Below are 15,523 nucleotides of genomic sequence, written 5' to 3' on the forward strand. Positions count from 1 at the left end.
ATACTTTGGCCCCGGCACTGTAGTGGATGGCGTGACCGTGAACATCCGATCTGAGTGTGCTTCCGGTGCCAGTGAGTACACTTGTTGATGTGATGTAAATTCTGTATTGATTGGGTTACTAGTGTGCGGTGTTAAGGTCGTTCCTAGTCGCACATCATGCTACTGAACACTTGGAGAAACATCTGCGCACCTATCTTGGCCTCTGTTGAATCAGTTGAGGAGGAGTGTCCACCATGTTTGCATCGAGGAGGAGTGTTAGCACACATGACGTGCACGTGAACGATACGAACATGGCTTGCGGAGTTGAGAGGTTGGAATACCAACCATGGACAATGTATATGTATCTTACCTGTCATCTTTCCCCCCTTCCCTCAGTCCGTTACATCTGACTGAGGGTAAGTCGCTTGTTATCAACATGCCGTACCTAGATTACTCACATATCACTTATAGAGACTGATACTGTCTAGATTAACAGTCTTCAGTATGAAACAATGAGAAGTGAGTGCAGCGGGGGACAGGGATGATTGCATTGCAGAGATGTGTTATTCCTGAAGGCACGGGACTCGCTCATGGACCTTCGCAACCTTACAGACTGAGTATAATAGTTGTGCTCAAATATGTCGGGAATGACGTACAACAGCGAAGAGCAACACCTATCATACGTGGATATAAGAACAACCGGCGATTTTGGCCAAGACTTCTTCATATCCTCAGCCAAGAGTGTTTTGCACTGCATCTTGAGACTCACATGTATCCAATGTGTATATCGCGCGAGGCACATTTCAATCGGAAGGGCGAGGTACAGCTGAAACACACCTGGCAATTAAACCGATGCGCTGCCGCCAGTGTGTGGTTCCATAATACATGTTTTCCAGAAGGCCATCCTCCACAGAAATGACACGAGAACACAGTTTCCATGTGCTGAGTTTTTGACGGATCGAGTCAAACCGCTCAACTACCGCTTCCATGGTAGGTCTCCCGCTAGGATCATCCTGCACCATGTTGTCAACGAGAGGTTTCAAGAATTCGAGCCCTGATCTGGCCTTCGTTGGGGTCATAAGCGACAAACCCAAGGTAATGAGATTTGTAGCTACTCACATACAAGAACTGTTCTCTGATGACGTTTCCGAGATAATAGATGTCGGTGGGGAAGGGATTCATTGGAATGTTGGCATTCTTCTGAAGTTCTGGCACTGTTTTATCTCCCCCAAAATGGGGTACTCCAGTGGGTTTTCCTCGGTGGCGTCGTACTGGCGTGACAAACCAAAGTCGATTAGGTAGTACTTTGGCAGGTGTTGGGTCTGAGTAAAATGCTTGACATAGCCACTGAAGTCGCGCTTCATGTGAGGCTGAACAGGGTGATAAGGTTCATGGTAGAGGTCTTTGGCATCCATCATGATATTTCTTGACATGCAGTCCCTTGTCTTATGATGAGTTTAAAGTTAAGCACATGAGACAATTGTGTTACACTACCTACTGGTGCACTATGTGGTTAGTGTGCATGAACAACAAGCCCTGTGATCGCATTACTAGAATGATATCACATTCAGAAGCAATCTTACTCACTTCAAATAACTGTCTCAGGCATTCCACAACCTCACTGACAGTGTCGAACCGAGGTTTCGTAAAATCAAGCAACAGAGGCATCACGAGAATTTGCTTTTCATCCTCGTTAGGTACTGATAATACATCGAGCAATGGAACACAATGGTTCTTGGGATTGGAGACAAGGTGCTCCATCATAAAATATTGCTCAATATCTACTTCATGAGGGTGGTCCAATTTGTTGACCACTTTAAGAGAAATGTACAAGCCATCAGACATGCGAGTCGCATCGATGACATGAGAATACTATAGAATTGTCAGCTACTTAGCAATGCAGTACTCTTGTGTGCCTCACTCTTGAAATATTACCATCTTCACAAGTAAAAGGGTGGCACCATAAGCCTTCCCATGATGGTACCCATTCCGGAGCGTACTGAGGTTGAAGTAAGTACCCTTTACCCTTTAGCCATTGGTATTGTTGACACCACCAAACTTCGTATACAGTCAAAGTTCCTGGTCTCTGTTCGCGTTCCGCTCCAAAAGCTTCGAACTCTCTTTGAGCCCTGAGAGCCTCGAGTCTCTCAAATTCCACTGCCTCTGCAGCTTTGCATTCTGTCTTCGTCTTCGCATTCTTCTCCATCAAAGTCTTGTTGCCTGGAGTTGGGTTGAAATATAACCAGTCATGTTGAACCAAGGCCAAATCAATATGTGTACTACCCATTTGGGTTGCCCAATTAGTAAGCCTTTATAATTTAAATTTATACTCAACCTCGGCAACTATCATGATAAGGCTCTGTTGGAAATTCTAGTAAGCTAGTAGCCTCCTCTTTAACTCATAAATTGCCAACTGTAAACATAGCAATATTTACTGAGAAAGACAGCAAACAATAAACAATTTTGAATTGGCTGACCACGCTATTTAACTCAGGTACTACATATAAGAAGTGCCTCGTCCGAGTCAGCTCATCGAAAAATACTATATTTAAAATCACGAATGTGACTGCAGATTGAGTCGCAAATGTCCACGTAGTCGCAGCAAACAATAAATAAGTGCCAACATGTGATTACGAACACTCAGAATTAGAACAGTAGACTCATTGAGCTGCCGACACTTTTTGAGCAGTGCAAGTGTACTGCAGACTCTGAGCTTGGATGACTGCAATTTTCTCACCTTACTGTTAAGTTTAGACTAGTCCAAACTGGCTAGCATTGCGTGGGATTTGTGCCATATTTTGAGGCCTCATCCCAACTCCTCTTGTCAGTTTTGCAGTCTTAGTTTCAACCATAATTTTACAACCATTCTGGCAACATACTTGCCTTGCTGCCAGTTATCGTGTCCAGTGACTTCAGCTTATTCTGATCAGTAGCTAATTAATACAACTAACACTTCTATCTGTAGTAGATACTCAACGAGAGTGCCACCTCTTCAGACTGCAAAGGACCGTCAATTTTTCACACGAAGCCCTCGAAGAATCTACCTGAGGTCCTGAGATACTTCCAACTCAACAGCCCAATGATAGCCTCTTTCAAGTGCCCACTAAATGGTGTCCCGATATGGAAGGCTTGAAATTTCCGACAAAGCACAAGCAAGTACCTTCAATCTAATGCTCATATGATCATGATAATGTCTACATACAATTATGATGGACCCCCAGAAACCAAAAGCCACGCATATCTGTTTTATTTTCAGCATTTTATTTACATGACAACTACCTCATCTGCACAAGTACTTAAATGTAGGAGTCATCAACAAGATAGGATTGGTGTTTAATTGATTAATCCCTCAATCACACAGGAAATTATGCCCTCTGAGTCAGAACGTCAAACTTTTCTCATTCCTGTTAATCTTGGCACACCTGCTCAATATGATCCATCTATCTTCCCTGTCATGAGAGTGAAGGATACAAGCACTCTTGGCCAGATCAGTATTGTCCTTGAAGCTATGCTGGATGAAGTACTCAAGATACACCAGATGGCTACCGATAAGAAAAAGATCCAAGACCTACTTGCCGAGACGAAGGCCTCATATGACACGTATATCTCTTTGCACAGATGCTCATGCCAAATTCCTGATTTGTTGTATTTCAGCCTGGTTTTAAAAAGGGAGGAACTGCAGAGGCAGAAGAAATCATTCAACCCAGTGAAATTATTCTTGGCATATTGTTCAACTCGGTTGCTTTCTGAAGCAGTGAAGGAGTTGTACACGGCTACTAGGGTAATACCAGCCTGCCTGTTTGATATAAAACCTGATGCAGATGGTTCTGCAGACTACATCGGAGAAGATAAGAAGACAACTACTCTCTGTTGTGTCAACAGACGTTGAGAATGTACAGTGTCTGCAACTTCTTGCTTGTTCTACTGGATCGCCCGAAGTTAATGTTTATACAGATGATGACTTACCATCTGATGCTCATATTAGTGGAATCACTGTTCCACTGGAGTCACCATTGGATCAATCCACAGCTTCGTTTTTCATCGACACTGTGAATTTCATTGCATCCCAAGGGGACCTATTTCCTGGTGGAAATCCCTTTACTGATGATCATGAAGTATAAGAATATTATGTCTGCCTACTGTCTCTTTACTTTGCTAATCATAAGCTAGAGTCAGTGCGGGAATTGGATATAGTTCAACTGCAGGGTCGGCAACTGGTGATGAAGTTGCGCCTCCAAGCAACTCTCATGTCTGAATCATCTTCGTCGAGAACTACTCCATTTTTAACAATACATCAGTAAATTCACAAACTCCTTAACATCCTTTTTCGCCACTTGTCATGAAAATCTTCAACATGTTGCCGCTTATTATTCTTATGCACTTGTCATTTTTCTTTCACAAGCACTCACAAGTAAATGCGTGATTCACAAGTGCCCACAAGTGCAACAAGTGCCAAAAGCAAGGAGGATGAAAGTGTGTCGTAGATTACAAGTAAATAGAATTTTACAACTATGAATAACTACTCCTCGAACATTTGCGAATGAGACTTAAGTTCTAGTAGTCATGGCACGTATGGGACTGGACATGTGAGAACATTGTCAGTGACTGAAAATTTCAACTCTAAACAACTTGCTCACCATTCTGAAAAATGACGCTTGCTGATATGGTACATACATTCGTACGTGGATTGATGCAGACGCTGATGTGATCGATAGCATCGAGTCCGGTTCGAAGAGCATCAGTGGCCAATAGTGATGACAAACCTTTATTACATTCGGGGGAGGCGTAATGAAGTGAGACGCTCAGATATTGAAGGGCAAGGGAGGACTCGGATTGGTTTTTGGAGGGGGGTGAAGGCAGTCTTCGGTTGCCTGGATCAAGAGACACTCGAGGCCATTCATGACCTGGTGTGATGTTGAGCGCCTGCGGAGTGGTAGAGTAAAGGTGAGTTAGTACATCTGTGAATGCCGAACAACTAACTCACCTACATTAGTGTTAAAATGTACTTGAATACAAGAACAAATGAGAATTGATGTGACTGGGAACGGATCAGGAGGAGATGGCTGTTGCAGCCCACAAAGGAGGGACTGGGAATGGACCAGGAGGAGATGGCTGCAGTTGCTGTTGCAGACCCGCAAAGGAGGGACTGGGAATGGATCAGGAGGAGATGGCTGTGGTTGCTGTTGCAGACCCGCCAAGGAGGGACTGGGAACGGATCAGGAGGAGATGGCTGTGGTTGCTGTTGCAGACCCGCCAAGGAGGGACTGGGAATGGACCAGGAGGAGATGGCTGCAGTTGCTGTTGCAGACCCACCAAGGAGGGACTGGGAATGGACCAGGGGGAGATGGCTGTGGTTGCTGCTGCTGACAAGATATCTCTTGTTCAGCAGAAGGTTAACAGTCTTGAGAAAGTTCTCGACAGTGAGATTGTCACCTACCACATGAGGTTGTACAAAGTCGTGATCTTCATAAGGTGGAGGTGGACAACCGGGAGCGGGTGGCAAGCTCACACCACGCTATCGCGCAAAAGGATAAGCGGCGCTATTCATTAGCAGTATGGGCACAGGTACTTTACTTCTGAGGCAGAACTCTTAACACTGCTGTTGCAGACCTGCCAAGGAGGGACTGAGAATGGACCAGAGGGAGATGGCTGTGGTTGTTGCTGCTGACGAGAATAACTTGTCAGTATGTCTTGTTCAGCAGAAGCTGCTGTTGCAGACCCGCCAAGGAGGGACTTACCCTTGGGTTTGGTTGGGACTGGCAATGGACCAGGGGGAGATGGCTGTGGTTGTTGCTGCTGATGAGAATAACTGGTCAGTATGTCTTGTTTAGCAGAAGCTGCTGTTGCAGACCCGCCAAGGAGGGACTTACCCTCGGGTTTGGTTGGGACTGGCAATGGACCAGGGGGAGATGGCTGTGGTTGTTGCTGCTGATGAGAATAACTGGTCAGTATGTCTTGTTCAGCAGAAGCTGCTGTTGCAGACCCACCAAGGAGGGACCTATAAAGTCATGATCTTCGTAAGGTGGAGGTGGACCACCAAATTATGTGTGCTTGAGTTAGTGGTAATTGGACGTGGAGGTCAATCCTAGCTCCAGGACTTTGAGTTGGTGGTATTTGGAGGAGATTAAGACTTACTGTTTTTCCATAGGAAGGGGGATCAAGACACTGTCTCGAATGCATGGTGATCGGCATATTTATTGACATAGAATAAGCAGAAAGCATCATAAGAATGAAAATACTCAATGTCCTTAGGAATGAAATCGGGACCGTTGACCTGCACCAAACTGGTTTGGTGCATGGACGACCAATACTCTCTCATGAGTCATATACCCTGAAATACCACTATGAAACCCTTTTCCCTTTTATCTGAAGTTGGACTGAGGCTAAGGGAATATTTTTTGCTTTTCTTTTTCTTTTTCAAGTCTATATGCCAGCAGCCTGAATATTTTAGTACATTTAATTCTGCGATGAGTTTTGCTTAGTCAGCCATGGTGATGACTCAGACAAAATCCCACACATGTCAGGTGACTGTGAAAAATATTTCCCACATATGTTGTCCTGGAAAAACATTAGTAAACCCCTAAATACTAGGCTCGCGTCATTCTCACCCTTCAAACAAAGCAAAGCAAAGACAGCCACACACAGGATTCATATCATGTGACACTTCTTACTCTCTTTCTGGATTTGTCATCAGGGGTTGGACAGGTCACATGACTTAGCAAAATACCCAATGACTCACTATGACTCCCTCTGAATATATGACTCACTATGACTCACTCTAAAATACTTACTATGACTCACTATGACTCACCTTGCACATATGACTCATTATGACTCTTAATGACTCTTGAATACACTAGTAGCACAGCCACACTTATTGTGTATATAATGACCCCAGTTTTTGAAATAATAAGGAGCAGATACCAGCAGGTAGTAGGGTGTTTCTCAGCCCAACTAACACTAAGTTGTGAAGTAAGGTGTGATAAGTGTCAGTACCAGTGTCAAGAACTGTTTCAAGACTGAGAGGAACTCTCTCAAGAGACAGTAATACTGCAAGCTCATCATACTGAACGACCCGCTGTGAGCTCACTGTGTGCAACAACCAGCAAGCAAGGTACAGCCACACTTTTATTCTGATTTCTATTATTCTTTTTCTTTTCTTTTACTTTCACTGACCTTTGGTGTTCTTTGTCCAGAAATATATTTCCAAAATATTCGTGTTGTCTCTACGTCCACCTAAGACTCAGAAGTAGCATAGTGGGGAGACTTTAGGAATTGATAGTGAAGCTTGACCTCACTCATCTGAGTAGCGATACTGAGCCAAGATATTCTGTGCTTGCTAGGCTTTAGCCGTTGAAGAGGGGACTTGGTAGTAAACCCAAGGATGTCCGTTCCTGAGTCTGTTTGAATACTCAAAGAAGAGTTCCTTGACAGCAGGTTCAATATTGAGCTAAGAGTTCTACAATAAAGCATTTTGACTAGTCTTGACCTTTGATTCTACCTGTTCTGTGCTGAGGAAGTTTATCATTGTAATTCCGCACCATTTCTTTTGGAGTATAGTTGGTACGAAGCACTGTTGTTGAAAGGGAACTTGAGGAAGAATCCCGTATATTCTTTTGGTCATTGCCATACTGTCGGGCTGACCATTGTTTGTTTGTTTTCCTGTCAAGTCCAAAGATTGGATTGACCATTGTATTACTGATCTTGCAGAAGTATCCTTAGCTGAACATACCTTGGGTAGTATACAACTAGCCACCCACGAACGACCACATTATCAGTCATTGGTATTTGTCTGAATCGCTGACCGTGGAGATATTTGTTTTTATAGGTGTTTATCTATAGATCATCTATCTAAGAAGACACCATAGACAGGGATTAAGTGCGCTGCACAGTAAACGCTGTCGATATGAATAACAGTGAGGTTTGGGGTGCCATCGTCACGAACACTTGGATGGACTATCCACATGCCAGTATCCTCGTCAGCAGAGTCACCAACCTTATCAAACCAATGAACAAGAGCGCATGGATACATGGCGGCCCAATTATATCTAAAGGAAAAAAAAAACATCTGACTCTGGCAACTTCGAGCCCTTTCATCCCTTCAAGGTCTGAATTGGTGTTGACAAACACGCAATCATTACGGGCATAGACATTCCGCCAGGATGGACATGCGCGGATCTGTTCTCATCACATGCCACCAATGCCACTGGGATCACTTGGCGCATAAAAAGTCGCAGCAGCAGAATTAAAGACATGAAGTCTACCATTATATCGAGGGTAGCTAGCAGCAGGGACATCTTCAGGGTTGCGATGATCATTGCGAAAGAGTTGTGAAAACAGAAAATGACGGATAAGGTGTCGCAGGTATGGTACATTGACCTCGCCTGCTAGTTCTGGTACAGTCTGTGCCCATGTTGGTTCTAAGAAAAACCTTGGTGAGTATTAAAACCGACACATTAGAGAATCACTTACGAGGAGACCTTGCAAGCTTTACAAACGAGAGCTGTACAGTCGGGCCATCAACAACTTCACCATCATCAACATCATCTTCTGCCTGTGGCATGATAGCAGGGGCATCTGGATTATCTTCAAGGACGACAGCTGCATATTGAGTATGCAAAATGATAAGATTAGATACAAAAACTTATGCAGAGCGGCCACAGCTCTTGATAATACAGAGCCAACGAGCATCCCACGAGCAGTGAAGTCTACGTGAGATGCTGCGAGTTTGTCGAGGTGTTGGTTAGCCAAAAGCATTTGGCCAATGGTGTTATGCTTGCTAGACCACCTCCAAGATTGTTTCACGGCCTTAATGTGCTTGGATTCTGTGATCGACGAGCACAATCCGTTCAGCACACCAAACAGTCGGATCATGTCCGCATAGTGGGTCATTGAGTGCTGGCAGGGTAACAAGAAGTGAGGGACTGTGCCCATGGTTTCGAAGATCTGGCAGTAGTGGTGAAACTGAGCAAGTGCATCTTTGAGTTGATCCAGAGAGGCTTCAGTAATTACGTTGTGTTGTGCGATATAACAAAATTCTAAAAGCGCACGAAATGCACGCACCATGTCTTGAGGTACGTGGCCTTCAATAGCCAGAATGAAGACCTTCATAAGGGCTTTGGAATCATTACCTGTCCATTGTTTAAAGCCGCAGCCGTCAGGAAATCGCCGTAGACCAGCGAATGGCACCACAACAGCAATTCTGACTCAAGGTTAGAAAACGCCAGATTAATGAGTGAGGTAGTATACCTTCGATCTATGTCGCTCATGATCTCGTCTCCTCATTTGGTCCCATGCTCAAGTCTAAGGTACTTTACTACCCAATCCACCAAATGATCCTTGAAGGCGCCTTTGACTAGCTGGTGGAGGAGATCGAATGATATTAATTGATGGATGTCGGCTCAGGGGAAATCATTTGTGAATGGCTGTACAAAATAGATTAGTGTATAGTTTGAGAGTGGGTGGATCACTCATGATGAGAACGCTTATGATAACATATTCATGCCACAATGTATCCGGGTGGATACTTTCATGTATGAGGACATCTGTATGCTCTCGACAGCATAAGAGACCACCACCATCGAGATCTCCCCGACTTGCAAGGCATCTACAAACATTGTCAGTAAACATTGATGCTGAGTGCGACTTAAAACACACTTTGGGCACCAATTTTTAACGGTACAGGACAGCACCAGTTGCTCCTCATAGTCGGCTATGTAGGGTCCCAGGCCAAATATAACACGTCGAAAGTGACCATCTGCACAATGCAGGACTTTGTACTCAGTCATCACAGGCTTCAGGGTAGATAGAATTGCAGATAGTGAATGGTGAAAAAGCTGCCGGTGAAATACACAAAATGAATTGTCATGAGCATGTTGCCTATCAGCTGCGACATAGCTCAGATAAAGAATATAATTTTAAATTTTAATACACATACTTTTAGGTATAGCCAGGAAACCGATGATGACGAGAGCATTGCACATTGTTGTGCACATTGCCGATTGAGGCATACAGGGGGTAATATTCATTATTACCTGTGCCCACAGAAACGGTGGTCTTGTCGCTACCAAGAATTATTGGAACAAACATCAATCCATGTGTGTTTGGATCCTTCGATATCTTGTCCTAGTGGATGTCAGGATACCCCAAGTCACAAGGAATACATGAAATATGTACAGCTTGTTGCCATGCCCAGTCCGCAGACATAAAGTCTCTCCATCGGCGTGTATTGTCCAATGCATCATACTCCCAAAATGGCGCATAGTCAATCTCACCCTTGTAGGTAGGGTTCGCTAACATGTTATGTGCCATCATGCAGTGGTCTCTGTACCAGACCTCGTATTCTCTGTCCATCCATGGAGGAGCATCATGTTCAGGGTGTTCCCCTGTGTATTGAACCAAGAGACATTGCCAAGTTGTGTGGCGTCGATGACCTTGTGCAAATCCTTGTGATCTGCAAATGGAGGGTGGTCATTGTGTTTTAACAGCTGCACAGCCATTAAGTCGAGTAATAAGTCTGTAGCTTTGTTAGACATATGGCTTTGTTTGAAAACAAACTCTGCCGTTGCAAATTTGATATTGTTACGATACGGGCTCCAGTCGTGAGGAGACTTCGGTGGGACAGGAGTTGGTGGTGTGCCAGGGGGCAGAAACACGCCGTCAGCTGCACATGGTTATCCTAAGAGCGTGTCAGAATCAGAACACGTGAAAAGCGTAGATTGAAAGGTACTTACCATTGAGGAGCGAGTGATACATATGATAGTAACACTCACTCACATCAGTGAATTCTGAGTCTGGATCCTCCTCGTCAGCCATTGGACCAGGTGGTGATTGGGGAGGCGAGAAATCAGGAGGGGGTGACGAGAAATCAGGAGGGGGTGGCAGGAAATCAGGAGGAGGCGACTGAGGTGGAGATGGAAGCTGTTGCGGTTGGGGAAGATCCAGAGCAGGTGCAATTGGATGGGACGCATGCATGTGTTGAGTGCAGCCAGAGATGTTTCGAAACCAGCACATACAGCCTGGAGATAGGCATGGAAACTGAAGGGCACAGTGAGTAGGCTGGTTTCTGCACATCATATGAGTAGTGTTGATGCAACATATGGACCTAGTGAAGGTTTAAAACCAGCCGCTACTATTGAAGAAAAAATTACCCTTTCAAAGGTGCCGTTGGAACGAAAATGTGCACTACCATAGAAAGGTTTGTTAAAATGGACAGTTATGTCATCGCACCACCAGAAAAGTTCTGGTGAACATTGATGACGGTGTAGAGACTCATGCCTCTCATGGCGTAATATGGCAGTTTTCACCAAGGAGTATATAGCACCAACTTGCAGCACCACTCTGTGTGCAGTCTGCAGCTATCCCTATATGAGGCGCAGCTTTCCCGCGCAACGCGCGCCATGCGCGCATCATTCCCGCGCTTGAGCGCCCTATAGTGCCAGCCATCCAGATGCATCCATCCACTGTCCTCCAAGTTCTCTAGTGCATATATTTCCGTTTCTCTCATTGTATATTATTCCACCTTATTTTTATCATGGACCCTTACTTATATATATCTCTACATACCTACTCGGTAGCGCTTCGGCTCCACATTACAGCACTTAGGCGCACTATATAAGCGCCAGCAGTACATACTACTAGAGACACTTTTTTTACCACTGAACTTCACCTCTCACTTTACCTACTACTTACTAACCTAGAAAGTCGCAGTAGAAATCTATTCCTCTACACTTCGCATCTCTCTTCACTTATCTTGCATTATATTATCACTTAAGCTTAGTCTCTCTATCATTTCCGCACGTGCTTTCCCACGCTTCGCGCTAATACGCGCGTGTGTTCCCGCGCCTTGCGCGCACCTGCATGCTTTCTTGCACCTCGCTTCAGCGCGTACCTCTAGATCTTCGCTGCACTCGCTTCCCCTTTAGGGTCGAATGCACTTGTCTCCTCAAGTAATGCAGACTAGGCAACGCATGACCTACAACATTTTTTAGATACAGTCAGGAGCTTCATTTGTTCCTCACAGTATTGTTGTTTCTACAACGGTCACCCCACCACAGGAAAGGTTCTGGTGAACATTCCCTAGGCTATTAGACGTCATTATATCACCGGAAAGATTCTGGTAAACATTGATACTCACCATACTTAAGGTATTTCAATCCAGGACATGTCATTTTGTTGAGCACATTGTGCCGAAAAGTGCTGGTGAATATTGATGCTCCAGATGTTGCAATAGACCCTCAATATGTTAAGAAATATTATTCAGAATCAGCTTTGGCTACAAATTTTAGAGTGACGAAACTCACCTTCAACTTGGTAACCTACTGCCTTCAATTTTCATCAGCCTACAAAACCGTCTATTGATAGAATGTCTCAACCTGACACAGTTACAACATGCATGGGGACTCGACCTAAGAATGCAACTCAGCATCCCAGGCACATTTTAATCAATAGTCATGGAAAGAAGCGTACCACTGCTGAAAAGGCCGCTGACGACCAACGTGAAAGGGAGGCAAAGGAGGCAAGTGAAAAAGCTGTACAAGAAAGTTATCAGCATATTGCTACTTTGCAGGCACAGATGCAGGCTGACCAAGATGCTATGTGTGTTGACGCACCTAAGCCTAAGCGTCCTCATGCATGCCTGGTGGGGAAGGCTGCAAAGGACTTGAAGACCTCTGACTCGACTATGGATGATAGGCAGGCAGGAGCAAAAATCGTCACCAATAAGCCTCTTGTCACCAAAGGCAGGGGTCACAGGGGTGGAGCTAAGAAGTTAGCAGCTGATGCTAGCATCAAAAATCCTGCAAGTGAGCATGAGGATGGGGAGCCAGTCCAAACCAAAAAGAAGAAGAAACTGGTGGTGAGAGAAGCAATTCAAGCAGTATTAAATGCTGGCATCGTTATCGACTCAACAAAGGCACGTGATGGAGAAGTTCAGAAGATGTCTGATGTGTGAGTTTATCTATCAGTAACTATGATGATGCTTCTTTTGACTGAAACTACTCTTTTTTTTCTCGATATCACCACATATGATTCTGATGCTACAAGTTCCCAAAAATTTGCACTTGCTGGACGTGTCCCAGGGTGGCTGTCGAATCTTCCCACGACTGCCCCAAAGCCAGCTGCATCATTGAGGGTGAATCCTTCTACATCTTCCATTCATCCACGGACCAGTTACTCTAAGCTCACAAAGGGAAGCACCATCAGCAGCAATGTTCTGCCCCCACTCACACCCATCAGTACCTCAAATGCTGGAGGCTTTACAGAGTTCAATATGTATGCATCTGATGAGGACGAGGATGACGAGGAGCTCGCAAAACCTCTTTCTCATATTACAAGCAACAAGGCTTACATATGCAGTGAGTCTGATTCTATCTATATTTAAATTCTACGTAGTTTGAACCACAGCTGCAGGGTATTGTGATTGTTCCCAAAGCTCTTGATGGTGTAGTCCCTTCAGATGTTACCTGTCGCAGTGCAACTGAACAGTCTGATTCGATTGAAGATGTGGACAACATTGATATCTTCACAGACATCCGCAGCCACTTTATAGATTCTGATGGCACCGGCCCTGCTACACAACCTGATTTCCTAAGGGAGTATAAGGCCAATGATGATGCCAATCACGAGCTACAGTCCTTGGACCGTGATTCTGACCTTGAACCTCTTCCCCTCGCCCAAAAACCTAGGTCCCACTCCACCCCCCCAATGGATTTTGACTCCCTGGCGAGTCAGAAGTGGAAGCTGTCACCTCCTCTGGACTATGATGACATAATGGAGCTGTCATCCGAGGCCAAAAGTGTGCAGGGTGCCAATGAAGATGTGAAGACCAAACCTGTTAACCCAGTGTTCACGCGCCGGGTGACCTCTACAGTAAGTTTTGGTGTCTCATACTACATTTTACTGATTACAAGATATTAGACTAATGTTGCTGCCATGCTCAAAGCCCCTCCAGCAAAGTGGCTGAAGTCTGAGTCCTCCACTCCCTCCAAGCCAATTGTACGCTCTACATACAGGAAGAAGCATCTTCCTAAGGGTTGTCAGGTGGGAAACAAGTGGGCATGACAGTTCATCCCTACCGTCATTCGCTGCATCAGCGATCTAGATGAAGTATGGACCCTTGCAGATGATGTTGTCTATCCTATCTTGCAGTCAGTCTGGAATGCAGTCTACAAAGGCAAGATTCCACACACGGTTGAAGCTGATGGGCCTGTCCTTGCCGTTGTACGTTTTTTTTTCAAACATGATTTAAATCTGTCATTTCTTTTTTTAGACCCTCCAGCGGTTGTCAGAGTGGCACAATACCTTTAGCAATGTGGCTCTCGCCATACTCACAAACTTCATGACTTCGCAAGATGATCTCAAGACTGATGAGGACCGCAAAGATTTTGCATCAGCCTTACTCGAAAAGTTCAGCTTCTTATTTGGGGACATCACAGTGGACGGAGAGGTGTCCAACCCATTCCAGTCTGACCTCATTGTACAGGTCCTTGTGCAGCACAAGTGTGCCACGTCCAGTGCTGTCAACCTGCCGGGAACAAATGATACAGTGCCGGGGCACTCAAGGGGCGCTCTTAGTCTTGCCACAGCAGCAGCACATGTTTTCTACCCTCTCATACAGCTGACTTAACTTACCCTGTATTTCAGATGGAACGCACCATCAGGCTTTTCGTCAATGGACACATGCTCCTAGGAGACATCGACACCTCTGGCAATGGTCGAGGCAACAAGACCCTGCTCGACATCAATCCATCCACAGGCAACCAGAGCAGCATCCCCTTGGCATTTTCAGAAGCCAATTGGGGTGCGCACACGAGGGCTTACATGGTATCTATCACATGCTTGCCAGACTCAGTGTAGAAACAACTATACTGTGAGGCGTGAACAAGGCTCCTGACTGTATCTATAAATGTTGTAGGTCGCGCATTGCCTAGTCTGCTATACTTGAGACAACAAGTGTGTTCGACCCTAAAGGGGAAGCGAGTGCAGCAAGGATCTAGAAGTAGGCGCTGAAGCAAAGCGCGAGAAAGCGCAGGTGCACACAAGGCACAAAGGCATGGGAATGCACGCGTGTGCTGCGCGAAGCATGGGAAAGTGCACGCAGGTATGTGGAAATGAGAGAGAATAAGCTTAAGTGATAATATGATGCAAGATAAGAGATCAGAGTGCTAGATGTAAAGGAATAGATTTCTACTGCAACTTTCTAGGTAGTAGGTAGTAGGTAAAGTGAGAGGTGAAGTAAGGTAAGGTGAGGAGTGGTAAGGTAATGCTGGCGCTTATATACGGTACCTAAGCGCTGTCATGCAGAGCTGAAGCACTACCGAGTAAGGTCTAGTATGTAAAGATATATATAAGTAAGGGTCCATGATAAAAATAAAGGTGGAATGATATGCAAATAAGGGAAACAGAAATACACGCACAAGAGAGCTTGGTGGACAGTGGATGGATGCTCCTGGATGGCTGGCGCTATAGGGCGATCAAGCGTGGGAAAGCGCTGTAGAGACTCATGCCTCTCATGGCGTGATATGGCAGTTTCCACTAAGGGAGT

At 45.1% G+C, this 15,523-nt stretch overlaps 3 protein-coding genes across 3 annotated transcripts; 2 read left to right on the top strand and 1 right to left on the bottom strand.

The window, feature by feature from the left end:
* Positions 1 to 3,346: 3,346 nt before the first annotated feature.
* F5891DRAFT_1200675 (uncharacterized protein) lies at positions 3,347 to 4,100 on the top strand (the record flags this gene model as incomplete). Its single annotated transcript, XM_041368843.1, has 3 exons — positions 3,347 to 3,579; positions 3,634 to 3,760; positions 3,813 to 4,100. The coding sequence occupies 3 exons, from the start codon at positions 3,347 to 3,349 to the stop codon at positions 4,098 to 4,100; spliced, it is 648 nt and encodes a 215-aa protein (XP_041216666.1).
* A 2,036-nt stretch (positions 4,101 to 6,136) lies between these two features.
* F5891DRAFT_1132421 (uncharacterized protein) lies at positions 6,137 to 10,953 on the bottom strand (the record flags this gene model as incomplete). The annotated part of the gene is made up of 12 exons (XM_041364734.1): positions 6,137 to 6,253; positions 7,841 to 7,975; positions 8,053 to 8,162; positions 8,187 to 8,382; positions 8,656 to 9,181; positions 9,229 to 9,251; positions 9,297 to 9,379; positions 9,450 to 9,614; positions 9,635 to 9,876; positions 9,938 to 10,104; positions 10,156 to 10,364; positions 10,752 to 10,953. The coding sequence occupies 12 exons, from the start codon at positions 10,951 to 10,953 to the stop codon at positions 6,137 to 6,139; spliced, it is 2,175 nt and encodes a 724-aa protein (XP_041216667.1).
* A 1,390-nt stretch (positions 10,954 to 12,343) lies between these two features.
* On the top strand, positions 12,344 to 14,835 carry F5891DRAFT_1200678 (uncharacterized protein; the record flags this gene model as incomplete). The annotated part of the gene is made up of 7 exons (XM_041368844.1): positions 12,344 to 12,927; positions 13,024 to 13,334; positions 13,412 to 13,848; positions 13,897 to 13,974; positions 14,044 to 14,199; positions 14,249 to 14,575; positions 14,623 to 14,835. 7 exons carry the CDS (start codon positions 12,344 to 12,346, stop codon positions 14,833 to 14,835), a joined length of 2,106 nt encoding a protein of 701 aa, XP_041216668.1.
* Between the last annotated feature and the right edge of the window lie 688 nt (positions 14,836 to 15,523).

The sequence above is a fragment of the Suillus fuscotomentosus genome, assembly GCF_016647785.1.
Source record: "Suillus fuscotomentosus strain FC203 chromosome Unknown F5891scaffold_250, whole genome shotgun sequence".
In the NCBI taxonomy this organism is placed as follows: Eukaryota; Fungi; Basidiomycota; class Agaricomycetes; order Boletales; family Suillaceae; genus Suillus; species Suillus fuscotomentosus.